We start from the raw sequence: 27,691 nt of genomic DNA on the forward strand, positions 1-27,691 counted from the left end.
CTGAGTTGAAACCAAGAGCCAGATGCTAAACCAGCTAGGCCACCCAGGCACCCCAGTACTTCATTCTTTCATATGGGTGAATAATATTCTGCAGTGTGGCTATACCACATTTTATTTATCTTTTCATCCGTTGATGGGCATTTGGATTGTTTATACTTTTTTGGCTATTACGAATCATGCTGACGTGAACACTGGCGTACAAGTCTGTGTGTGGATATATACTTTCGTTTCTCTTGAGTATTTACTTAGGAGTGGAATTGCTGGGTCCTCTACTAACTCTATATTCAATATTTTGAGGAACTTCCAGACTGTTTCCAAAAAGGTTGCACCACTTTACATTCCCGCTAGCAATGCATAAGGGTTCCAATTTCTCTACATGATCCCTAAATCTTGTTATTACCTGTTTTGTTGTTGTTGTTGTTGTTGTTGTTTTGTTTTTTCGATTATAGCCATCTAGTGGGTGTGAGGTGGTATCTCATTGCGGTTTTGATCTGCATTTCCCTGATGATTAGTGGCGTGGAGCATCTTTTCATGTGCTTATTAGCCATTTGTATATTTTCTTTGGAAAAATGTCTGTGTAGATCATTGGTCCATTTAAAAAATGGGTTATGTATCTTTTTATAATTGAGTCGTAATTGCACTTTATATATTCTAGATATGGCCTTTACCAGATATATGATTTTAAAATATTTTCTACCATTCTTAGGGTTCTCTTTGCATTTTCTTGGTGATATCCTTTGAATCACCAAAGGTTTTAATTTTGACAGTGTCCAACTAACCTATTTTTTTTTCTTTTGCTGCTTTTGCCTTTGGTGTCATATATAAGGTATAATTCACTTTTAAAAGTTATCATGATATGAAAATAGTATTCATTATGTGATAAAAATGAATACATGCTTTTTGTGCATATATATTTGATATAATATATTATATATTTTATATTGTAAAAATATTTTATAATTTTATACTTTTACATAATACATATATTTTGTACATGTACTAAATAATTTCAATATCTTGAATTTATATATACATACTCATTGGCTAGAAATCCAGAAAATAAGGTGTGACCTTAGCAGGCCATTGAAGAAGAGAGGAACTTTCTTTTTTCCATTTAGCTAGGTTACTATTTATTATTAAAGAGTACAGTTAGGGAAAGCCAAATGGAAGAGATACTTAGGGCAAGAAATGGGGAAAAGGACATGAAGCTTGTGTGCCCTCCTTGGGCACGTGCCACTTTCCCTGCATATCCACGTTTGCCAACCTGGAAGCTCTCCAAGTTCTGTGCTTTTGGGTGTGTTTGTTCGTTGGTTTGCTAGAGAGGCATCTTCTATCTGGGGCAATTGCTAAAGAAGTTGGAGGAGGAGGGATGGGATCAAGGGGATGGATTTTATCCATGTAAATGGCAACACGGTTGTAACAAGAACAGGAAATTTGAGAAAACTTTTTTGAGTGTCTGCGATCTGAAAACAGTTTTCACCTGGAAGAGGGTTAGGCCCAGGAAGCACCACAAAGAGGTTTTCTAGAATTAAGGAGGAGAAATTCATAGGTTTACTCACAAGTACCATCAGATTTGGTGAATTCTTTAAAACCAGAATTGGTGGAAATTTGTTTTTCTTAGGACTGGACACTAGATGTCTCAGTTACCTTGAGTCTGCAATGAGAAACGAGAAGTTTATAAAAAAGGTTGGCACGGGGGCGCCTGGGTGGCTCAGTCGGTTAAGCGGCCGACTTCGGCTCGGGTCATGATCTCGCAGTCCGTGAGTTCGAGCCCCGCGTCAGGCTCTGTGCTGACAGCTCAGAGCCTGGAGCCTGTTTCAGATTCTGTGTCTCCCTCTCTCTGACCCTCCCCCGTTCATGCTCTGTCTCTCTCTGTCTCAAAAATAAATAAACGTTAAAAAAAAAATGTTGGCACAGGAACTGAGCTATTTAATCTTGTGTATGATGTGGCTTTTTATCTGGGGTATTGGAATTTCATTTCAATTAAACTTTTTTTTTTGAAACCTGGCTACAGATAGTTGTTACCTTTGAAATTCTTAACTAAGAACTCATTAAAATATCGGTAATGTACTGTAACTTCCTGGATGAGGAAATTAAATGAAAGATATTTAAAGATCTGCTGAGAGACTTAGATGAAAGTGGAATTGGAAATCAGGGTAGAACCAGAAATTACCAGCTCCCTACATCGTCCTCTAGAAAGCAGTTATTTCCACTGAGTAATGTACAAGATCTTTGTTAATAGAAAAAAAGAAAATGCTCTAGATGAGACAGATATATTTAACAGACGTATGATGTGGAGAGAGAAGCACTGGATTAGGAGCCCAAAGATGTGATTTTTTAAGAGTTAAATCACTGCTTTTATGTTCCAAGATGCCATTCAAATTCTCTCCATCTGGGCCTTGTTTTCCTCCAGCCTCTAGAGAGTTCAACATTCTTTTCCTGGAGGAAGAACTCAAGAACCAATGGAATTCTCATGGCCAATATACAACTTACTATTGTTTTTGGGAATGACAAGGGTCAAGAAAGGCATATCCATTAAACTATAAAACGTTTGTCTATGTGTCCCTGAAATTATCTTCAGTGCCTCTAATGGTACACATTTCCTGTTCTTGGGGGAAGTGGGCTCCAATTATTGCAGGCAAGTGTGGAGACAAGGAGAAAGGATGAGGGTAGCGAAACACTGAAGAAAGTAGAAAAGAGGCCAAGAGAGCCCATGAGAGTGATTATGATCCAGCATACACCAGTTCTTTCACTCAGTTGGTCCCAGGCACTCCTCCCAAACCTGGGAGGGAGGGAAAAGAGTGCCACCATGTGGACTCAGGGTGATCCCTGGGGGTGAACTGATCACAACAGGTACAACTCACTCTCTGGCCCCTCTGGCCCTGCCACTTCTCTCCTGCTCATTCACATATGCTAATCCTGATCTCTCTCTCTAACACACACACACACACACACACACACACACACACACACACACACTACATCCAGGGTAGCCTTGGTCCTGCCCGCATAACTGCAGAGAGAGGGTGGGAATAAAAGGCTAATTGTTAGTACATGAGCCTCTTAGGTGACATTTTTGGTACTTCCTGGGAAATCACCCCTTGCCCTCGGTCTCTGGCCCTCCCAGGGTCATTGCCCACCCCCACATGCCTCCCTCACAGAGTCATTTATCCAGGCTCATGTGGGTGTGCTCTTGAGGTGGAGCTAGCAAGGGAAGCTGAAGGGTACTCAGTCCTGGTCCCAGACTGCTGAGTTTCACTAAGAAGGAACAAGTGATGGCTGTTCTGCCAGGCCACACAATGAGCCGCTTTCTCCGAGAGCCATGACCTTTACCCAGGAAGAGGCCGACACACTTATCAAGTCTCTACATTTGCTGGAGAGAATCTGTGGTAAACAGAGCAAGAAGGCCTTCATTGTCACCGATAGCCTGTAGAAGCTACTAGAGCTTTATATGCAGGGCCCTTGGTTGCCTGGCCAATGGCTATCATCCAATTTTACTGTGGAAATGGATTATTTAAAGTTAAAAAATAATTTATTTAGTTGAATTTGGATCGGTCTGGATGATCGCCAGTGACTGCCAATGTGTCCATGCCATAGAAAACATGCTGGTTGCTCCCTCATAATTTTTGTCTTCACTTCCCATGCTCAAAGAACCCTGATTTTGTACAGTTATTTGGTGACCATGAGTCAATCCCAGAGGCTAACCCTTATTGCAGCCATGCTTTTCTTCCTTGCCGGCGATTGGCCTAAATTGTGGACTGCTGAGGGCCTTTGAGGCAGGGAGAAAGTGCTGCCATGCTGCCCTTTCTTCTTGCTTTTGGACTTGTGTGAGGGTCTGATGCTCTGGCCATCTTCTGAGGGTAGGTACCATAGGCAGAGCTGACAGATGTGAATAAAGGCCCAAGTCCTTACTGATACAACTGAGATTTAGAGATGCCTACTTGGGGACATCTTGCTAAGCTGGCTTTTCTATGGATTGCTGTCCAAAGCATCTTAAATGATACACATGCTTTCCCCCTACCTGATTTAACATTATCAGGCATAACACAAACCCTTCAGCCAACAATTTAGAAACACTCTGCTTTCCTCGTGGCTTAAAGCAGTATGCTGGACTCCAGAGGGTTTCTAAGCAGTTTGTGCAGTTATACTACAGTGGAACCGGAAATTGATTTGAACAACAAGCATCTGGCTGGATGGCCAGGGAATCTTCTTTCCTGTCAAGACAACAGCCCGATTTCCTCAGAACCAGCTTTCTTCTTTGTTTAGTTCTTTTTCTCTCCCTGAAGGATTTGGAATTGAGACCCATCCACCCACTCATCGATCCATCCATCCATCCACCCCTCCAGTAAGTATCTATTAAACCCTCTCCACGTGCTCATTTACCAGCGCGTGCTGAGGACACAATGATGACCGTGGCAGTGCTGTGGGCCATGGAGGCACCGTCAGAGGCAGTCCTGAGGAAACTCAGCCTAAAAAGATTTAGCCGCGGCCAACCACGCAGAGCCACTGCATCAGGTGTGGGGTGAAAGGCACACTGCAACAGGGATCTAGGTGCCACTGCATGGAAACATCCAGAATGGGGTCACTGGCTTGGAGGAAATCTCTGGGGATTGCTGCCTCACTAACAGTCGCTTGACAGATGAGGACACAGACCCAAAGGGAACAGATCATTTGTTCTACATATGAAAATCCATCAAGCTGTACACTTAAGATTTGTGCTCTGTGCTGCGGGCATGTTTAACTTCAGTTAAAAAACCCAAAAAGGATCAAAAGCAGAAATGATCCCTAGATACACTTTTTTAAAAAAATTTAACGTTTATTTATTTTTGAGAGAGAGAGGGAGACACAGAATCGGAAGCAAGCTCCAGGCTCCGAGCTGTCAGCACAGAACCCGACTCGGGGCTCGAACTCACAAGCCATGAGATCATGACCTGAGCCAAAGTCGGATGCTCAACCGACTGAGCCCCTAGATATACTTTTTTAAAGTTTACTGATTTAAGTAATCTCTACACCCAAGGTGGGGCTCAAACTCACCACCCAGAGTCGCAACTTCTACCAGTTGAGCCAGCCAGGCGCCCCCCCACCCTATTTTTTAGCATCACTTAAGGAAGGGAATAAAGGCAGAACTTTGAATAAAGAAAGGGGAAAGCAGTGATACTTTACACATCTAAATTAGTGATTATGGGAATGATCCAATTTCTCATCTCTCTCCTGCTAGAAGCTCTTCTACATCTAAAGTCGAAGTTTTAGGGGCACCTGGGAGGCTCAGTCAGTTGAGCTCAGGTCATGATCTCGTGGTTCGTGGGCTCAAGCCCCGTGTCGGGCTCTGTGCTGGCAGCTCAGGGCCTGGAGCCTGCTTTGGATTTTATGTCTCCCTCTCTCTGCCTCTGTCTCTCTCTGAAAAAAAACAAACAAACATGAGAAAAACTTTTAAAGTTGAAGTTTTAACTTCAACGTCAATGAGATGCTTGTAAATGTGTATTGTTTTCTGTAGGTGATATGCAGTGGGAATGCTGGTACCCCTGTGTTGATCTTAAGAGTTCAGATTCATGCCTTGAAGTTGTTGGCTCCCACTCTGGAGCCAGGAATGGTCAGAAAGATTCAGAATAGTCCAGATGTTTGTGAGGGAGCAAGCTTCAGGGGACTCCTGAAGCGGGAGCAGCTTGCTCTGGCCAATTGGGAGCAGCTTGCTCTGGCCAATTGGGTTTATCTCGGATCAACCTCAACACAAAGAACCCTAAGGGTATCAGACGGCAGAAGTGGCTCCAAGAACACTTACCTCATCTCTTCCACCCCAGGGGGCACGGGAGTGCAGTTCTAATCGACACAAAGGGAGTTTGTTGGCACACGGAAAACCTAGGAGTAAAATTAACTTCAGGTATGGCTGCGTTCAGGGCTCAAACAATGTTATCAGCACCCAATTTCTCTCCACTTGAGGTTCTTACACCATATCAGTTATAAATTCAGGAGCTTCAAGGTGGCCCCACAAAGCTCGGCTGCCAAGAAGAATCCAGTATCTCTGGACTCTATCTTTTCAGCTCCAAGTCTCCCCGGGGGTAGAAACACACCTTCTCTCCTACAACTTTCCCGGGAATCTTAAGTCTCATTGGCTCTGGGTGAGTCACATGCACACTGCTGAGCCAATCGCTGTGACTGCGGAAAATGCAATTGATTGACTTAGGCCTAGGTCACATGCTTCTTCCTCAGACCTCTTCCCAGGCTAGTGGGCGGCTTCCTTCCTCTCACTGGGGGTTCCTGCTGCCACTGTACCCCTGTACCTCCTTCTGGTTTTTCAGGACCATCACACATCTGTGGCCCGGTGGCTGTGAGGTGCAATTCCATGGCTGCCGGGGTGGAGAACAGGCCATACGATGTATCTTAATGGCTTGAGAAGTTAGTATTCTCACTTGGCCTCTGAGGCTGGCAGCATCTTAGCCCCTGCCAGTATATAAGGTGGGTGCTGTCATATGGCAGGTCAATAGTTTGGTTTTTTTTGTGTTTTTGGCCCTACTATTCTCTCCCCCATCCTATAGATGCAGTTTCTTCCCCTCTAACCTTAATGGACAGATGACCACTCGTAGCATCTCGTGCCACTACAGAATGCTGGCAAGTAGGTCTGATGTATGCAGCTAGTCCAAGGCTAGCTATAGGCCCATCGGCAGCTCCTAAATGCCCCTCATTCTTTGCAGGCAGTCAACAGGTGCCTTCTCTTTTCACCCCTCTCACTGGGTTGTCTGACTCCATGCCATACCACAGCACCCATCCCTGCATTACAGGGGTCTTTGCATATTACCTCAGGCCACTGTGTGTGTGTTTACCTGTGTGTGTGGTGGGGTCGCTTCCCAGTAATTCAGGCAAGAGGCAGATATTAGTGGTTTATGGGATGGGCTACACCTGGTCAAGTGCAAACCAAGGTTGAAGCAGAACCTGATGTTCTGTGTTTCAAGTTATTGCCCGTCTTATCCTGAGTATTAACTTAATGTTAAACTAAAAACTCTTAGGTTTGGGATATGAAAGGGTAGGTACTACCTAGGAAAACTGTTGACAGCATGCACACACTTTTGTTATGGCAACACTGACCATTACTTCCTTCAATATGCAAAGCAGGGAGCAAGTGAATGGACAGGAGCTGGAAGAAGAGTGGGCACAACCTTACTGGGATTGGCCTCCTGCCTGGGCTGCTGCTAAATCGCAAGCTGGAGCGTCAGTGACCTCTGCTGGCAAGATTTTTTCCTCGGCTCTGCAGAAAGGATGGAGTCCCCTCCACGGTTCGTGTGTCCGGTTCAGTGTTCTTGAGAGAGAAACCATGAGATTTATGTCTATTGGGGGTAGGGCAGACTGGGCTTTCATGCTAAACTTTTACTGGGGGTTGGAGGCTACAGCAGGCAGCAATCTAGGCACAGATCCTACCCCAGCCTCCATCAGCCCTCTGTCAAACGCTGACAGCTTGTTTACGTTACTCGCTTTCCAAATATAAACATGCTTTCTTTTTTAAATAAATATGCTTTCAAAAAGAACGCATTCAAAAACAAGTTTCGCATAAACAGGTTTATAAACTGTCTTAAGAACATGTTTGCAAATTGGCAAAGGGAGGTGGAAACAACTGTCAAAACAAGTTCACTTTTTAATGTGTAGTATGTGTCGGGGTGGGGGGTGTGGGGGTGGGTTGAGACATCCTTTCCCAGCACCTTCCCAAATCGCACACCTCGCCACGTGCCATCTCATGCACAAAAACATGTGAAACGCTGTTGTGGGACAAGGCCTGAGCCTGCCTCTAAGCCAGGCAGACCTTTTTACAACTGTCCAGGTACGTCCGTAATTGGAGACTTGGGGCTGGAAAGCTGGATGGCGAAGTCGAAGCCATCATGACAGGTCTCGAGGGTCATGCTGATACAGTCACTGACTAAGCAGCTCTTGCCCCTGCAGGACCTCGTGGTGGGCACTTGACCTCTCCTAGCCCACCCTCCCTTCTCTGAATGTTGCGTTTCCGGTTAGGATCGGGCCTCTGCAGCTATCTTCTGACAGGGCTCTGTCCCTTTAACCAGAGCTAATTGGATCCAGACTAAACTGACCAAAGGGAACCAATTTCTTCCACGGGGGTTGGGGGAGGGCAGGAATCAGATATTCTTTTCCAGAATTGGCAATTAGTGCACAGGGACGGCAGTCAGTCTCTGATAGACGCTTTGTGAGGTCCTGTGGGCCTGGCCAGCACCTTGCACTGTGGGCAGGGAGACACAGAGAAGGCTGGGAGCACAGAGAGAACGAATTAAGGTGGCACGAAGGGGGCTCAGAGATGAGGTGGAGGGCTTCCTGGTTCCAACTTTCATCCATCCATCTTAGGTTCTTCCCTTGTTTCCTTCCCACATCCCATTTTTGCCTAAACAACAAAAGACCCTGAAGACAGAGGCACTTCTGTTTAGTTTGCATTGAATACAGAGCAAAATGTTCTGAAGACTTATGCTTGAGAGCTCAGAATTTGAATTATGTTGATTCAAGCTACCAGGAGACTCAGAAGGGATTGCAGCTTCTGTTCATTGGATTTTCTAGATGAGAGTTAAGCAGAAAACTCTCTTCCTGTTTGTTTCCATCTTTGTTATAAAAGTTGGTCTAAAATGTGCGAATAAAGAAAAGATTGGAAACAAATGTAGGACACTTATACAATACATACAATAGAGTACTCATACAATAGAGTACAATGTAGGCATAACAATACATACATTAGAGACTCATACAATAGAGTACGATATAGGCATAACAAGAAGAAGACAGACCCCCCTGTCCCCCGAAAGGCTCTCCATGATATTGGAGATTATTGGATATTATTATTGTTAAATAAATTAAGTACTGAATGCTATGTGTAGAGTTCTCACATTTGTGTAAAAAAGGAAGGAAACAAAAATATATAAGTTCATATAATATATATAGCTAATATATAAAATATACACATATGCTTGGATATGCATAGGATGTCTGTGGAGGACTACCCAAGATCTAGAACAGTGCATGCCTCCTGGGAGAAACCTTGGGGCAGAATGCGAGGATAACTTATTTTTCTCTGTGTCCCCTTTCACTGTATTTGAAAAAAAATTTTTCTTTTACCATGTACCAGCTCATTAAATACGTACATAATGAATAAACACCTACCAATGCATTAGCCTGCTTTCCCCTTTTATTAAGCAGAGAGCAGTCATTTCTGTTAACCAAGAGAATTCCTGGGCTCACCTATTCTGATATGTTTGCATTCATCTGTAAAAGTCATTGAATGATCAAACATAAGCGGTGAGGAGTGAAGGGTCGGTGTTCCTCGGGCAGCACGAGTGAGGCGGGGAGTGGAACAGGCAGGGGTGTAGTTGCAGAGGAAACAATATCCCAGCTTGAGGATCTGCTAGTAAACTGAGTTCTCATTTCCTATGTAGATTCTCATCACTGTGAGTGAAGTCCTTGGGCGCGGGCCTTTCTGCCTCTATTAAATGGTGAAAACAATACCTTCTTTCCCGGTTCTTGCTCAGATGAAAGCATTTGGCACAAGTCCCTTGCTCAGTTAGTTTTAGCCAAACACAGTGTGTTCTGTGGTCATTTTGATGGACTTTTCTTCAGCATGTCCCAGAAGGAGGGGCATAAAACCTCTATTTGTAGAGATTATGATGATGTTGGATGTTCTGGGTTTGAATTCAGACTGCTGTTTAGAGGAAGTTATTATTAGATGTGTCTCGGGGCGCCTGGGTGGATCAGTCGGTTAAACGTCCAATTTCGGCTCAGGTCACCATCTCGCAGTCCGTGAGTTCGAGCCCCGCGTCGGGCTCTGCACTGATGGCTCAGAGCCTGGAGCCTGCTTCAGATTCTGTGTCTCCCTCTCTCTCTGCCCCTCTCCCGTTCATGCTCTGTCTCTCTCTGTCTCAAAAATAAATAAACTTAAAAAAAAAGTAAAAAAAAAATGTGTCTCTGTTCTCTTTGGAGATTTTGCGGGGAGTGGGGACTTTATTCCCTTCAGCATAGGCATCTTTGCCGTCAGTTGGAGAGAACCAGTCTGAGACTGAAGCCAGTAGAGAGGAAAGTAGAGCAGAGAGAAATGGGAGAGATAGGAGAGACAGAGAGAAAGAGAGAGAGAGAGAGAGAGAGAGGAAAGAGACAGTACCATTTTTCTTAAGCCCTCATATCCTGCTTTGCTTAAAGCCAACTATTCTGTCCGTGGCAGCTGAGAGGGTCGTGGCTCAGTTTCCTTGCCCTTGTGATGAGAAGTAGAAATCCAGTATACTAGAACAAGGTTATGTGTTGCCCACCTACCAGCCACCCCCAACCTGATCGATATGGTCTGAAGGTGGGGCTGAGAAGCGAGGGAGAGGTGATTTCTAAAGGAAATTCAGGTGCTTTCACCATCAGACTAGAAGAGGACTCAGCAGGAAACCCCAGAGATGTCCACCAGGAAAACCCAGAGCTATCCACCACACTTAGCAGGACAGATGGGGGGCTTAGTTCTACTTCTGTTGTGGCTGCTGATGCCCCTTCCCATTCTGAAGAAACTCTTCCCCATTAGGGTGACCAGTCATCCTGGGTTTTCCAAGACTGACCTGGTTTAAGCACTGAAAAGCCCCGCCTCTCGGGAAAACCCTCCTTCCTGGACACACAGTGACGGTCGGTCACCCTGGAATGGAGAATCAGCACCCTTAGCAGAGGACTCATGTTTGCATTGCTGTGCTGATGCTGGAAACACAGCTAAATCAGGAAGCTCTGGACTCTGCCTGGAGGAGCGTGCCGTCTGAGGGAATTGAAAGGTGGGAAGGTGGAATTGAAAAAGGATTTTGCCAGAGAGCTGTGGGGCCGGACTGAGGCAAAGGCAAGCCGAGGTCTGAGGGTTGGTCTCACAAAACACCTCAAGGAAGAAGCTTTCTTTAGAAGGGACTTTTGACCTAGACATTGAGAAATGATCATGTCTGTGGGTGGGGGCGGAGTGGCGCGAGAACGGACCTTTCAGTATTGCTAGGAACTTGTACTCAGACACAGTGTGATGAAAAGCCAGATTCTCTGGGGAGTGGTGACAGCCCCCCGAAGTTCAACAAGGTCAAAGGCAAGAGTACAGATGGAAGCCTATGCAGTGGACTCTCGAACAATGCAGGGACTGGGGACCTGACCTGTGTAGAACCTTTGACTCCCGAGAAACTTAACCACTAATAGCCTACTGTTGACCAGAAGCCTCACTGATAATATAAACAGTCAATTATGTATATGTTGTAGATGTATTACATACTGTATTCTTATAATAAAGTAAGCTAGAAAAATCTTATTAAGAAGACCATAGGAAAGAGAAAATACATTTATAGCACTGTACTGTATTTATAAAAAGAATCTGCATATAAGTGGATTCACACAGTTCAAACTCGTGTTGGTTGAGGGTCAATGGCAGTATATCATGTATCTAAATTTGAAGGTTATAAGTCAGGTGAGTAAGCTCTTAATTAAATATGCTCTATTCTCTTCTTTCGGTAAACATACCTTCCTAACAATCTGGGAGGCCAGGTTTGGATTTAGAGGACCCAGTCTGTGGTGTTCCTGACTGGGGTGAGACAGCATGAGAAAGGCTGGGCCCAGGGTGTCCTTGTATTTCTTCTTACTCTCCGCCCTGCTCCTTCCCACACTGCCGGGGCTTTCGGCACATACACGTGTGATCCTGAAACTTCATCACAAACTCCGTCCACATCCCTTGCAAACACCTGCTCCTTGCCTGTCCCTCGGGTCTAGGGGAGTGACCCTGGCAGGGAAGAGACCCGAGCAGGCCCTGCAAGTGGGCAGAGACTTCTCAGGTCCTGAGCACTCTGGGTGGGCACCTCATTGTTGGCCCTGCGTGCAGACTCTGCCTGGAGAGAGGGGGGACCTCCGGAGGAGGGCCAGGGTGGGGCCTTCCTGCTTAGGTGTAAGGATGCCACTGAATGGTGAGGAGTTCCCAGTGGCTGGAATGTTGCCACAGTCCACATGAGCACTAGCAGAGGAGGCTGGTTCCCATCATGATGACAAAAATCGTGGCCCTGGGTTTCTCTTCAGGAAGAGAAACATCAGAAATGAAGGGGTCTGACCTGGGAAATGGCTTGCTGCTCTTCCCACTATAACCACATTTACACAGATATTGGGCATGTTCCAGTCAAGGTGTGGGATGTGGCCTTTTAGCCCCGTAAAACTGAGAAGCTAGAAATGAACAGCACCTAAGCTACACAGTATCTCAGCTGGCCAGATTTCGGGAGAGAAACTGGCCAAGCCTCAGAGCTGAGTCAGCTTCTCTCTGGCAGTAGCCTATTGCTTATGTGAAGTGAGTAAATTTTTGAATTAGAGATGGCAATTTCTTTTAGATGGCCTTCCTAATGGAAGATGTTCTTCCATCAGAGGGTCTGCAATGTATAAAAGTTAAGTGATGACCTAGATTTTCAGAGCATTATACATTAGACATTATACAACGGGGGGCACAGAAGGGGCATCAAGATCCTTTCGGGGGCCAGTCTATATCTCAGATTCGAATTCCTTGGTCCAGTCATAGGCTCCCCCCATATTTTACCCTTTGGAGTAGCTGACTAAAAGTTTCAGATTTTGATTAGTTATAAGAAAAACAAACAAACAAACAATACACCCCTCCCCCACTCCTCGCTATACTTCTATTCTTTCCTGATTGGGTAGAGGCAAGCAAAAGTATGAAGTCTCCCATTTGCTTTGGGCCACACAAGACCCCATTTTCACCCCCAACATGAAAAGAGTCTTGTTTAGATAGTCCTTGAAATTTGACTCAATTTGTACCCTCCTCATTTATTTCCATTTAAAGTATTTTCAGAGTTTCTTCCGCTCTCCCAAATCCTTGACAGCTAATCCCAGGAACTCTCCAGTTCTACTACAAATAATGCTGTGCTCCTACCCACCACAGCTTTGTGGTGAGAGGAGGTCTGTGCTCTCAGGCTTCAGTGCCATTTGCCTCTATTAGCCGGCTCTGGAACTCAACTGCCAGGGAACTCTGCTTCTCCACATACCAGCTGTATGACCTTGGGTAAGATAACTTCTCTGTGCTTGGTTTTCTCATTGGGGATTTTCTCTTGTAGAATAGCTTGTCCCTAAAGATGCCTGCCATCAATCCCTTCCCTCGTTGTATGTGCCTACTACTCCCCCATCGAGAAGTATAGTCCATCCCTCCACCCTTGAATCCAAGCTGGGCTGGGACTGCTTGGATGCCCAGGGTGGTCAAGACTTTAGATGATGCCACCATCTGACTATACCTGCACGAGGGGCCCGCTCAGCTGATCCCAGTCAAACCACAGAACCATATGATCTGAGAACACTGTATATGGCTGTTTTAAGCCACTAAGTTTTGTGGCACTGTACAGCAAAAGATGACCACATTAAACGTTGATGGGGATGATAATATCAACGTCTATCTCACAGGATTGATATGATGATTAAATAAATTAACATTAATTAGATGCTTAGAAGAGTGCCTGGTCATACAGGAGTACACCTTGGAGATATTGTGGGTTTGACTCTAGACCAGCACAATAAAATGAGTATCACGAAAAAACAAGTCAATTGAATTTTTTTGGTTTTCTAGTACGTGTAAAAGTATGTTTATACTATACTATAGTCCATTAATTGTGCAATAGCATTACATTTAAAAAACCGATATACAGGGGCACCAGGGTGGCTCAGTTGGTTAAGCGTCTGACTCTTGATCTTAGCTCAGGTCTTGATCTCAGGGTTGCGAGTTCAAGCCCCACATTTGGCTCCATGCTGGGTTTTGTGAAGCCTACTTAAAAAAAACAACAACAAAAACCCAAATCAGTGTCATGCCTTCATTAAAAAAAATACTTCCTTGCTAAAAAAATGTTAAGCCTCGGGCGCCTGGGTGGCTCAGTCGGTTAAGCCTCCAACTTCGGCTCAGGTCACGATCTCGCAGTCCGTGAGTTCGAGCCCCGCGTCAGGCTCTGTGCTGACAGCTCAGAGCCTGGAGCCTGTTTCAGATTCTGTGTCTCCCTCTCTCTTACCCTCCCCCGTTCATGCTCTGTCTCTCTGTGTCTCAAAAATAAATAAACGTTAAAAAAAAAATTTAAAAAAAAATGTTAAGCCTCATCCGAGCTTTCAGTGAGTTGTAAACACTGATCACAGATCCCCATAACAAATATAATAATGAAAAAGCTTGAAATATTGCAAGAATTACCAAAATGTAACACAGAGACACCAACAGACTTGCTCAGTGCTGGGTTGCCACAAACCTTTAATGTGTAAAAAAAAAAACAAACCCAAAAATGCAGTAAGTGCAAATCACAGTGAAGTGATGCGCAGTGAAATGAGGTCTGCCTACACGAACTGCCACAGAAGAACACATTGACCAAAAAACAAAAAACAACAACAAAAAAAGAAAGACATGGGACTCGGGGTATTCGAGTCTCAAGTTAATAAACACTCATTTTGAAGAAAGCATAGCAGTTGTCATTGGCCCAGTCCCCCACCTTCCAAAAAATCTTAGTCGATGTGGAGTCAGCTGGTGGTGGTGAGAACCATGTCCTGAAAACCGACAGGTGTTGGCCCTGTCTCTCTGGGCCCCTTGGCTTCTCTATGCTCTGTGCCCACAGCCCTCAGATGAAGACAGTAATCACCGGCAACACAACAGGATGATGGTGAGAGACAAATATGAAAGTAGTTGTAAAAGAGCCTTCAGGCCTCCTCCATTTGTGTGTGTCTATCAGACACTGAGGTCTGTACTTCCTTATATTAAACCCAGGCTTTCTAGTTCTTGGCTACAACTGAGTCTCTCGCCAATACCCTCAACTTTCTTGCCTCCTCATCCTTTGTTTCACCCCACGTGGTGGAATCCTGGTCTCCAAGCGTCAGATTCCACTTACAGCTCCTTTTCTCTCTCCTCTCTCCTTCCTAGCTCAGCTTCTGGAAACAAGAACCCTTGCTGACTCTCTTCCTCTCTGCTCCTGCATCTGCCCCCCAGTTTCCACCTGTACCACCACACTGAAACCACTCAGCAGGCTCATTCCAGCTCTCATGATCCAACTGGATGTCTCTCTTCTCAACTCCGCATTCAGTGACATCACGCTGGCAGCTTAAAATCATCTGTGGCAGGAGTGTTTACACGACAGACATTGGCAAGTACTATAAATCCGGCTTTCCTGCTCTCCAAGGTGATGGTTAACTGTTTTACCAGTATATCGCTCCCAGTGACCTTCTAGTTGCTAAGTGCAAAAGGGCACTTTCCAGATTTTCTTTACTTGGCTTTATCTTCACTTGACACAATTGATGATTCTCTCCTTTCTGAGAGGTTCTTCATCTCTGGCTGCCTAGATGCCATTCCTCCAATTTTCCTCCTACTTCTCTGTTCCCTTCTCTGTGCCAGCCTCTTACAGACTTTTATTTACTCATCAAATATCAATCACCAAATATTGGTGTTTTCCAGGATTCGGTCTTCTTTTGCTATACAAGCTTCATAGGAGACATCTTACATTCCCATAGTGTCAACAAATAGGAAAACAAAAGGTTATCCTTGACCCCTCCCCAGCCCTCACTTCTCCATATCCATCCAGTATCAAGTTCTGCTGATTTTGTCTCCTAAATAGCACTCATTCTCTCCTCTTTTCTCTCATCTTCACTGTCAATACATAACCCACACCACCATCATCTCCAGTCTGGACCACTGCAACAGATTCCTGCCTGCTCTACTTCTGGCCATTATTGTCCTCTGTGTCATTCCCCACAATTCAGCTTCAGTGACATTTCACAATACAAAACTGATTTAAAAAATTCTTCTTGTCCCAACAATCCAATGGCTCTCTGCTGCTCTTAGTGTAAGATCCCAATCCTTAGCATGACCTGGGGGTACTGCAGGGTATGGCTTTCAGCCTCCAGTCTCCTCTCAGACCCACCTCTCTAGCACTCTGGTCACCATTGGCTTCCAATGCACTGTGTTCCCCTAGAAACAGACTTTTGTACGTGCTATTCCCTCTACCCGGAAAGTCTTTCTTTTTCTTTTTCTTTCTTTCTTTTTCTTTCTTTCTTTCTTTTTCTTTCTTTCTCTTTCTTTTCTTTCTTTCTTTCTTTCTTTCTTTCTTTCTTTCTTTCTTTCTTTCTTTCCCTTCCTTCCTTCCTTCCTTCCTTCCTTCCTTCCTTTTTCTTTCTTTCTTAAGTTTATTTACTTATTTTGAGAAGAGCAAGAGAGAGAACAAGCAGGGCAGAGGCAGACAGAGAGGAAACGAAAGAGCATCTCAAGCAGGCTTTGCACCGACAGCATGGAGCTGGATGTGGGGCTTGATCTCATCAACCGTGAGACTATGACCTGAGCTGAAATCAAGAGTTAGACACTTAACCCACTGAGCCACTCAGGCACTCCTCTCCTCTTTCAACTTTATTCCTTTTTCAGATCTCATTCAAAAGGTACTTCCTCAAGGACGACTTCCCTCGAACTTCCAGACTAGCTTAGGCCCCCTGTTAAATGTCCTCATGGCACCTCTTCTTCACATTACTTACTGAAATTGTAATTGGTTAGCTTTTTGTGTTCCCCATTAGATCATAAGCTACAGGGACAATTTGTTTTTTCTGTTTTTGTATTCCCAGCACCTAGTTCAAATATGTTTTGAATGAATGAAACACAACTTTCAGCTTCATACCCAAAGCCAGTCCCCCTTCCGAACTTCTGGTCCACATAGCTAGTGGTCTACAGGTGACTCCACTCTTCTAATGACTCAGACCCAAAACCTGGGAGTCATATTTGACCTCTCTGTTTTTCTCACCTCCTGGGACCTAAACCACTCACAAATCCTATCAGATCTACCTTCAAAGTACATCCAGTATCTCAGACAGTATGTACCTCCTGATGGAAGAACATAACCCAACTTAGGAAGCTGTCTTGTTAATTCCCAGGCTGTGACAAACTCTTCAGGACAAACAACATAATTTCTTCAAAAATATATTGCAAGAGAAGAAAAAATAGTTTCTTCACTGCATTGCAGTGAGAGTCATTGGTTACTTACATTTTTTTAAAGTCGGCTCCACACCCAGCATGGAGCCCAGTGCATGGCTTGAACTCACAACCCCAACATCAACACCTGAGCTGAAACCAACAGTTGGACGCTTACACTGTTGGTGGGAATGCAAACTGGTACAGCCACCCTGGAAAACACTATGGAAAATAGTTTAAAAAAAAAACACCAAAAACCCTAAGTAAAGAACTACCCTACGATCCAGAAATTGCACTACTAGGAATTTATCTAAAGGATACAAACGTGCTGATCCGAAGGGGCATGTGTACCCCAATGTTTATAGCAACGCTACCAACAATAGCCAAATTATGGAAAGAGCCCAAATGTCCATCAACTGATGAATGGATAAAGAAGATAAAGTGTATACATACAATAGAGTACTACTCAGTGACGAAAAAGAATGAAATCTTGCCATTTGCAACAATGTGGATGGAACTAGAGTGTATTATGCTAAGCAAAATAAGTCAGAGAAAGCCATACGGTTTTAGTCTTATGTGGAAATTGAGAAACTCAACAGATAATCATAGGGGAAGGGAAGGAAAAATAAGATAAAAACAGAGAGGGAGGCAAACCTTAAGAGACTCTTCAATACGGAGAACAAACTGAGGGTTGCTGGAGGGGAGGTGGGTGGGGGGATGGGTTAATGGGTGACAGACATTAAGGAGGGAATTGTTGGGAGGAGCACTGGGTTCTACTCCTCCCGAAGCCAAGGCTACACTGTATATTAACTGACTTGAATTTAAATTGAAAACAATTTTTTTAATTTTTGAGAGAGAGACAGAGAGACAGAGAGACAGAGTGTGAATGGGGAGGGGCAGAAAGGGAGGGAGACACAGAAACTGAAGCAGGCTCCAGGCTCTGAGCTGTCAGCACAGAGCCCTTAAGGGGCTTGAACTCACAGACCGTGAGATCATGATCTGAGCAGAAGTCAGAAGCTCAACCAACTGAGCCACCCAGGTGCCCCAGAAATAATAATAAAAAAGAGAATAAAGTCACTCACAAACAACAACAAAAAAGAGTTGGACACTTAACTGACTGAACCACACAGGCCCTCCAGAGACCTTCTTCACTGACCTGCAGTCTCTTCCCTATACTGCAGTGACAGTCATCCTTTAAACACATTAAATCATTTCCTTTTTGTTGAAGCTCTCACACGGCCTCTCGCTTGGACCTTCTGGAACCGCTCTCTGCCCTTCCCTCCTAGCACTCAGCTGCTCATCTGCTCCCCCATCATCTGTCTGTGTCAGAAATACAAAATCTCTGGCAAGGCACACGAGGCCCTGGTGATGTGTCCTCTGTGTACCTCTCCTGGCTCACCACCCGGACCCCAGGCCTGCGGAACCACATGCACTCACCCATGCTCCTGTGTTTTAGCCACTCCTACCTGGACCTGCCTGCACTGGGAAGCCCAGGCTCGGTCAGGCCCAGCGCAGTGCCCTCTCTCTATCAGAACCCAACATAATCCGATCTGGTTCTGAGCAACTAGGGACTCAGGGTTTCGTTTTGTAATCGTGCCTTGCCTCATCAGTCTCCTTCCCCGGTCTCCGGCTCCTCAAAGGCACAGGCTACCTCTTATAACTCTATAGCCCTGGCCTGGACACAACACCTGAGACCCCAAATTAAACATATTTTGAATAAATGAATTAAAATTCTCCATAAATTAGCACTGTTCCAGCTTTTAAATCTCTGTATACCGAAGTTTCTTATAACAAAGAATAACATCCTGACCCCTATGTGACATAGAAGTCAGAGTTTTTAAAATTATTGGGGAAAAAAGTGCTCTTCACTTCTCAGCAAAACATTCTAAGTAAATAGAATTGAGGTCTTAGACATCAAGAATGAAATCATAATTTACAAAACCTTAAGAAATGTAATCATACTTCTGCTATAACCAGTTCTTCCAGGAGTTGTCTAAACTTGGGAGAATTTCATTTTAAAATCTGCACCCCAAGCCAACTCACCTGCTCACTGATGACCTTCCTCGGAGAATCAGCATCAAGGGGAGTATACTGGGGAGGGGGAGTGGGGACAAGGCAAGGGGTTCCTCTCTCCAGAAGGGAGACTGATAGCCGGCCAGGATTTGGGGAGGAGAAAGGTGAAGAGTTCTCAGATATGGAGGAAATTGCCTCTGCAAAGAGCTACTGAGGGGAGACAGAGGGCGTGGGACCGGTCAACCGGGGGGTGGGGGGGTGTGTGTGGGGGGGTGGGTAATGAGAAAAGAGGAAGGTGAGAAACAGGAGTAAAAGAACCCAAAGTGATTAATACAATATGCACAAGTAGGATTGCCTTGCAGGATTTGTTTTGATGCTTTTAATGGAGCTACTTTCTCAATTATTAAAAATTCTTTCAATATTTAATCTGTTTTGCTAGATAAGTGAAGTTAGTTTCAGCAGGCAGCAGTTATCAAATTTTTGATTTGGATTTGGTTTGGATTATCCTTCAAATACAAAACTGATGCTTACTGGCCAGACATTAGTAGGACTGGAAATTTGCGTTATTTTCCCTGTGTTGGTGATGGATTATGTTGCCTGAGCCACTGGCACTCCCTTTCACACTAGCTACTGTGACTAACTGCATGCATCTGAAGATAATTAAAGTTAGGAATATAGTCTGTGATGAGGGAACATTTTTTATGTGAAAAATTACTAGCTTAAAACAGTATTAAATATTTTACTCCATATTATTTTTAATCCCTTTTTTAAAATGTTTGTTTTTGAGAGAGAGAGAGAGAGGAAGAGAGAGAGAGAGAGAGGGAGCAGGGGAGGGGCAGAGAGAGAGAGAGGGAGACACAGCATCTGAAGCAGACTCCAGGCTCTGAGCTGACAGCACAGAGCCTGATACGGACCTTGAACTCACAACTGTGAGATCATGACCCGAGCCGAAGTCAGACATTTAACTGACTGAGCCACCCAGGCGCCCGATTTTACTCTATATTCTTGAAAAGAAAAAGTGTACAGATTTAAAAAATGATTTTATAAGGCAATATCCCAACATACAAGAGAAGGCAAATGCCCAGAGTGTAGAGGCATCAGAAATAAAGCAGCGGTGGTGTCAGGGAAAGCTGAGACCAGTACCGCCTCCTGAAGGCCATCACTGTAACAGCTATCATCATAAAGGTGCATTCATTTGTCATGCCTCTTTGCCTCACTGCCCGTTCAGTTTACATTAAGTATTTTTCTCTAAGGTGTTGAGAAGAAACAAAAACGTGGGCTTTGAAGTCAGGGAGATCTGGCTTGGAATCCTGGTTCTGTCTGGTTGTGGGATCTTCTCAAAGTCACTACAAATGTAGATAATGAAGTCTACTTCCCATGGTTGCTGGGAAAGACCTGAATGAAACAGCCCATGGGAAGAACCTTGCCAGATTCCTGGTACTAAGTGTAATTTGTTTCCCGAGGATGAGTAGAGTAGACAGAACACTTTCAACGCTCTCTGATTTATCACAAGGTCAGGCCTAGCCAAGGCATTAAATGATAAGAAGACTTCAATCTCTCTTATTTCTGCTTTTTTTTTTAATGCATATTCCATTTGAGTCCTAAGCATGTAAGTAGGTATCATGGAACGTAAACAAGTAAGGAAACAGAAATATATTAAATGAATAATATGTGAAACAATGCTGTGACTCACAAAGAGGAAATAGCCGCTTGACTGCACAAAAGAATTAACATTAAAACATTTAAGAGACTTAACATAGAATAAGCTATTTTAATCAAGCAAAACCAAATTTATATTCATTATTTCTAAAAATAAAATTAGACTTTTCCAACCCTTAACATCTGCATTTAATAATATCTTCTAACCAAAATACAGATGCTAAAACAGCAAATTACAATATATCTTGTACAGCATACAGTATGTTCACTGTTTACACCTACTTTAATTCTAGTTGGTCGTTATGTACTCAATGCATAAACATCACTCATGGTAAAGTTTTCACAATTAACAAAAATGTGACAAGGCTGTCTTAAAACGGCTCTGCTATAAATTGTATAGAATATACAGAATTACAAAGTCAAGTATTTTTTTTATCAAAATATACACCCCTCCCTGAAACTAACACAAGCTATCAACATTTTAAACGAATAATACAATTATAGAAAATATTTGCAAAATTATTTTTTCATGTATAAATATTCTGCCATATTTACTTTGGTCTAGAATTATCAGCATACAAGTCCACTTAAAAAATTTCCACATGTAAGGGCTAGGAGACATCACTACATGTAATAATTTTATATTTGGAGTTACCTCAAATCAAAATGACTGAAATACACAGTAATTCTCTTTGATTAATAATCCCAATTGAGATAAAATAAATTAGTAGATCACCGAATTACCTATTCAATATTCTAATTATCAATTCAGAAATGATTTTCATAAGCCCTTTGTGACCATCTCTTTTAACAAAACCCAAATGAGTAGTGCAGGTATACATATATACAACGTATAAAATAAGGATGAATTTGCTTGCATTTCCCCATTTTCCTCTATTACATAATACTGTATGTAAGTAAGTGAAAGTAGATCAACAAAAGATAAATGCAGATGCAATATTGGGGTTACTTAACAGCAAAATACTACTGTATAAAAAGGTCAGCTTTGATCGTGTCCTTCTCTGGGTGTTTAAATGCTTTCTTGCCCACCCAAATCCGTATTAAGTCTTCTTCAAGGAGACATCACAATACTTGAAGAGAGAAACTGGAGTCCTTTGAACTACTTCTTCATTATGGTGACTCTGCAACCTTGAATAACCTTGGGCTTCCATCTATCAAATCCCATGAACATGAATAGCTGTAGGTCACCCTTAAACCAGGTTCCAGGTTCTGCTCACACTGGTGATCAAAGGGTGGGAATGTTTTCTCTCTCCCTCCTATTCTGGCAGTTTATAACCTAAGAATGATGAGTTCCAGCTTCCCAGAACCTAGTCCACATGATGGAATATCCTACAGCGCAATTAGACTTGGAGGGCAATGGTGATGGTGTGGGGCAGCATAAAAGAACATGAAACAACTTAAGTGGGTTTTTAGCAAGGGAGCCAGGTGTCTGCAAACATGAAGACAAGGCATCTGGCTTTGGGAATAGGTTTCTGAGTCATATAAGTAAGTGATGGAATCGTATTACTCCACAGTCTATCTCTCCTCCAACCTCCCCCAAAACAAAGCTACTGTTTGAGGCAAGGAAGGTCATCGCTTCCTCTTGCCCACTCAAGTCATTAATGGGTGAGGTGGGAGGTGTCTTTCTGATGCCCTTTTGTTTTATATTAGTATATACTTGTGGGCTGCATAATCTCCAAGAAGGCTAATAATCACTGGGATTAGGCTTTCTGTCATTTTCAAGTGCCTGGGAATTCACCACCATATGCATGCTTTGCACTAAATTTCCTGGACACTCCTTCAGTGGAATGGGATGTGTCAGGTTTTAACTTAAACCCTGGAGACTGATTAAGTCTGTCTGAAATAGACCTCTACATCCATGGCCTTGTGATGGATGGAAGACTGCAGGGAGTTTCAGAAGAATTTGACCCTTCTTTATTTTCTGAAGTGAGGCCACTGCAAAGTAATATACAGCACAGGTGATCAGAGAAAAATTCTGGGAGGGCTCTCCCCCATAGATAAGGCATGACCTATTTTTTCTGTGACTGGAGTAGACCAGTTCTAGTAATAGCTCAGCCAGAACTTCAAGGGAACAGCATTCCATCTAAAAGCATACAACGTGCTCTTAAATCATATCAAGATGCTTTCTACTGATTTTTCCATTAGTCCTCATTATTTGCAGATCTATTGCTCGTCATTATAATTCTCTACAGGGGACATGGATAGTTAAAAGTCATAGTGATTTATATATGTATTTTACAAGGCTTGTGTTGCAGAAAAGTAGTTCTAGATAATGTATGAATGTCCTACTTAAGTTACTCAATTTCACACATATTTTCAGCTATAATATTAAATATTTCTTATATATCCACTAATTTAAACAATTTTTAATAGCACAGAAGCTGGATGGGAAAAATGACTGTCATAGCTCGTTTACCTTCTAACATATTTATGAAGATGATGTTTTCATGATATCCGACCCTCGTTTTCTCCAGTGACTAAAGACAGCTCAGCAGCCAGTTCCTATTAGCACTTACTAGAAAGTTCTAAATTAGGCTAACATTAGACTCTTTTTTTTTCCACTGGCAGAAATACCACAGCTAAGAACTTCATAAACTTCCACAAGATACTTGGGATACTGGAGGATTCAGCTATTTCATTTTTGTGCACTTTGCATGAAGTTAATGCTAAAACCCAAAGTAGATATTAGGATCCTTTTTCTGGAATTTTCACAAATGAGATTTTCTTTTTTACATTTCACTCCTTCATGACTGTTGTGTGAACAAAACAAAACTAAACTTAAAAAAAAAAAAACACACACCAGAAGAAACAGCTAAAAACACCCCAAAACAACAAACCCACCAACTTATAGTTTTGAAGATTTTTCTAAGTATCGCCACTCAAAGGACATTTTCAACAATGGTTTGCACATTATCCTTTTGGTCATTGTCTTCTGAATCATTGACATGTGGGTTCTCCAGAGGATTTGAGTTCTCATGGCACATGTCACCTTCGACTTTCTCCCGCTGACTTGGGCTCTTGAATAAGTGTTTCTTCTGGTGCATTCCAAGGGCAGCAGCTGTTTTGCAAATTTTGGGGCACTGGAAGCAGGCATAGCCCTTCCCATCATGTTCCCAAATGTGCCTCTGCTCATGATTCCTTTTTGTGGAAAGGTACAAAAAACTCTGAAAGCAGAACTGACAGTGGTAACGCTTTTCGCCGGTGTGGATTCTTTCGTGGATTTTGAGCGTCTCGTTCAACGTGAATGCCTTGTTGCAGTACTGACAGATGAACTCCTTCACGCCCAGGTGGATGCGTTCGTGTTTCTGTAAGTTTCCCTGCACCGAGAAGCACCGCCCGCAGGTCTTGCACTGGTACGGCTTCTCTCCGGTGTGACACCGCATGTGCATCTTGAGCGTGGAAGGGCTCTGGAACTGCTTGGCACAGAACTCGCAGGCGTAAGGCCTAGCAGTGAGATGCCGGTGGGGCCTTCCTTGATTGCCGGCCCCCGAGGCTTTGTCTCCATCGCAGAGTTCGCACTGCAGCTTGGGCATCTCTTTATTTTCTTCTTCCTCAAAGGCCTTCTCCTGAGGAGCTTTCCCCACAGCGCAGTCCAGTTCTGCTGGGTATTTACACTTATTGCTTGGGCTCCTGTGTTCATGTTCTTTCTTCCAGTTGACCTTCCTCATTTTCCTCAACTGTCTGGATTTCTTTTTGGGTTTGTAGTTGTAGTAAGGACGCCAAGGTTTGTCAGTGGAATCCTGGTCGCTGGCGTCATCGAACATCTCGTTCATTTCCACACACTCGGACTGGCAGAGCCCGAGTGGGCTGTGTCTGTTGGCTTCTGGGTCACTCTCTTGTGGCAAGGTCTCCTCCTGCACTTGATACTTGGGTCTTCTCCCTCTTTTATAGAACAACTTAGATCCTAGGATGTGCCTTTTCACGATGGCTTCGTTTCCGATTTTCACCGTTATCTGGCAAAGGGGCGCCACGTTGCTGTTTGTGGAGGTTCCTGGCAGAGCAGGCTTTGCAATGTAGGTTTCAATTTTACTGGTTTCTTTCATACTTGCGGTTTTGCTCAATGACCCTCCGGGATCAGCGACGTATTTGGACTCCTCTGCTATCTCCCCTTTGTTACAAGGCACGATCTTCTTTTTCTCCTTAATGCTTTTGGGTCTGCTGACGACCCTGCCCGCTTTGTCAGGCTCGAGTTTGCTGTCGTCTTTCAGGGGCTGACTGCCTGCTGGGTCCGAAGGGGCTCTGTGGCTGCTGCTGGTCATGGCGGCAACGGCGTTGCTGTGCATTATCACTGATGAGAACTGGCTACTATGCACAATGACCGAGGGTGCTGAGCCACTGTAGCTGATCACAGAGGCTGCATTCTCACTGCCACCACTCAAAGACGAAACAGGCACGTCCCCTGCTGGGAGGTCAGAGCTGACAGCATTCTCAGTGGAAGAAACCGACACCTCGGTAGAATAAAAGTTATTGTCGAGATCGACTTTCAGTGCTTCCTCTCCCCACTTGGTCCCCTCTGTGCTCTGTACGTTGGCAGAAGCGGGCATGTCCTGGCGTGCAGATGTTTCCAAGGGGACGGCTGGACTGCTGGTGAGGGTGTTGACGCGGTCTTGGAAATTCAGCGTCGGTAACTCAGAGCTGTGTGGATTCTGAATGACATAGGGACCAGATGCTGACGCATTCATCTGACTGCTTTCTCGAGCATTTTCATAGGAAGAATTTCGGTAGCTCTTATAAGGAGCCCTCTTGCATTTCATAGGCAGTAGCCTGTAAAGTTTATATGGATACACACTAGGCTTCAAGCCTCCATTTGCTGTTTTTTTACTGATGGAAAGTCTGTGATCTATGGCATGGAAAGACTTCTGATGGTTTTTGAGAATATAGTAGGTCATGAAAGTTTCAAGGCAGAAAATGCACTGATAGCGCCTCTCCCCTGTATGCCAAATTTCATGTCTTGTCCTGTACTCAGCCAGTGCAAATACTTTGTTGCAGTAATGACACGGATATGTTCTTCTCCACGAGTGAACATTTGCATGTCTTCGGAGGCTGGATAAAGTCACGTAACTACGTTTGCATACAACACAGCTGTAGAGCATCTGCCCATTAACAAATTTAACCATGTGGTCCGTTTCTGGCAAGGTACTTCCGGTACTGGAAAACTCACCAATCCTGTTTTCAGAGAGCAACGGTTCTGGACCTGTGAACGAACTTCCATTCTGTCCGATGGTTGGATAGTTTTCTAAAAAGCGCTGGTTTCCTCCGGGAACAGGCATGTGGCTGGACCTCATACAAATCTGCTCGTGCCGATCCAGTCTGTTCAGGGTGCTGAACTGCTTGTTGCAGTACTTGCACACTAACGGCTCCTGGGTTGGCTTGTGGAGCTGCATGTGGGCACCGAGCAAAGTGCTACTGTCAAAGGACTTAGAACAACAGCTGCAGTTGTACACGAGAGGTGGGACCTCTGCCGTCGGCGGCCCAGGGACGTCAGAGGATTTATTTTCATCTTCCTTGGAAAAACGGAGATCTCCTTCGTTGCTGGGAGATTTTGAACGAGGAAGAACGGCAGGCAGCTCTGGACTTCTTTCCTGATTAACCTCTGAGCTGGTTGCTGGAGGGGGTGGTCTATTTTCTGCAGCTGAATCGGAAGCCTGGGGTATGGAGACTGTCTTTGGCTTTCGGCACGTTTTCGGTTTTGCTGCTAGAGCTTCACAGGTTTCTTTACCTGTTTTACCAGGCGAACTGCTGTCGTGTTCACGTACGGGCTGACTTCTGTATGCCTCGGCCACGGAGGAAACGGCATACGAGTGCTCCGCCAGCGTGCGGACGGGCTCTGCCTCGTGGCACACGTCAGTCCTCTCCAGGCAGAGGCTGGTGGTTCTCATGGAGTCAGAGACCTTTTTGAAACTTGCTCTCAAGTCCAGTGGAGAGAACATGTTATTACTATTTTCTGTTTCAATGATGGAAAATGCATTTGTGATCCTTGGCCCATTGGTGATGGCAGGTTCTTCGTGCCTTTTTTCATTTTTTTCTTCTTTAACCACTCCCTTTTCAGTAATGCAGAATACATAGGGACCAGGGGAATTTGAGAAGTTGCGATCAGTAAGGTCTTCCAAGAAGGATATTCCCAGCTTTTTCCCTGCAGCTGCAAGATCCGTGACTGTTTCCTGTCTCTTGACGACAACTGTGGAGCTGTAGATATAATTAAGGATCTCTGTAAACACTTCAGCTTTGAGATCATCCAGTTCCAGGACATGGCTGGAAATACAGATTGTATGGCTCCAAAAGATATTTTTGAAATAAAGGCTTGAAGCAGCCAGGACATTGCTGTGGGCTTTAAATTTGGTGTCTTCCACAATAATAGTGACATCGCATAAAATGCCCCGAATGCGCTGCTCATTTAAGATGGAGAGCACTGTGTCACTGTGCAAGTCGTCCTTGAGGTCCCTGGAAAGGGACATGACTGTCATCTGAAACAAGAGGAGAGAAATGGTCAGAGACCCTTCCAAAACTAGTTTCTTTCCTTCCTTCTTTTTTTAAAGTAAGCTCTATGCCCAGCGTGGGGCTCAAACTCACAACCTCAAGTTCAAGAATCATATGCTCTACCAACTGAGCCAGCCAGGCGCCCCAACAAGTAGTTTCTTTATTTCTAGACAATTTTCAATGTTTTTGAAAAACTTTTTTTTTTTGTATGAAAATACAGGTTTTTATCTCATTTGCTGTTACTTGCAAGACTTGGAGTCAACATTAGAAACTAAATCTTGATCTCGCCCCAGCCTGTTTCTCATACCATTGCTAATAGTTGTTATAGTTGGAAATCCTCCCAGAACTCTTTCTCCAAAGCCGTAGCTATATATACACGTCCAAATTTGGGAGAAGGAGGGTTTCCCCCCCAAATGTGAAGGGTCTCATCATCACTCAAGGCTGCTGCATTGAACTCCTAGAGCTGGGCAATGCCATGGTCCTGCCACAAACGTCCTATTTTCATAGATAACCCTGAGGACCCGATCCAAACATCACTTATGAAGCAGGAAGATGATTTTTTTTTTAAAAAAAGCTTTCCCTAAGTAAGCAGTACCT

General features: G+C 44.1%; 1 protein-coding gene across 11 annotated transcripts in view; it reads right to left on the reverse strand.

The window, feature by feature from the left end:
- Positions 1-20,495: 20,495 nt before the first annotated feature.
- The window catches only part of ZBTB38 (zinc finger and BTB domain containing 38), a 143,804-nt gene continuing 136,608 nt past the window's right edge, over positions 20,496-27,691 (reverse strand). For all 11 annotated transcript variants that reach the window (XM_042903783.1, XM_042903781.1, XM_042903780.1 and 8 more), the window contains one exon: positions 20,496-27,081. In XM_042903783.1, the coding sequence (XP_042759717.1) occupies positions 23,497-27,081 (3,585 nt within the window). In that variant the 3' untranslated portion in view covers positions 20,496-23,496. The remainder of the gene's footprint in view (positions 27,082-27,691) is intronic.

Source organism: Panthera leo, chromosome C2 (assembly GCF_018350215.1).
Source record: "Panthera leo isolate Ple1 chromosome C2, P.leo_Ple1_pat1.1, whole genome shotgun sequence".
Lineage (NCBI taxonomy): Eukaryota > Metazoa > Chordata > Mammalia > Carnivora > Felidae > Panthera > Panthera leo.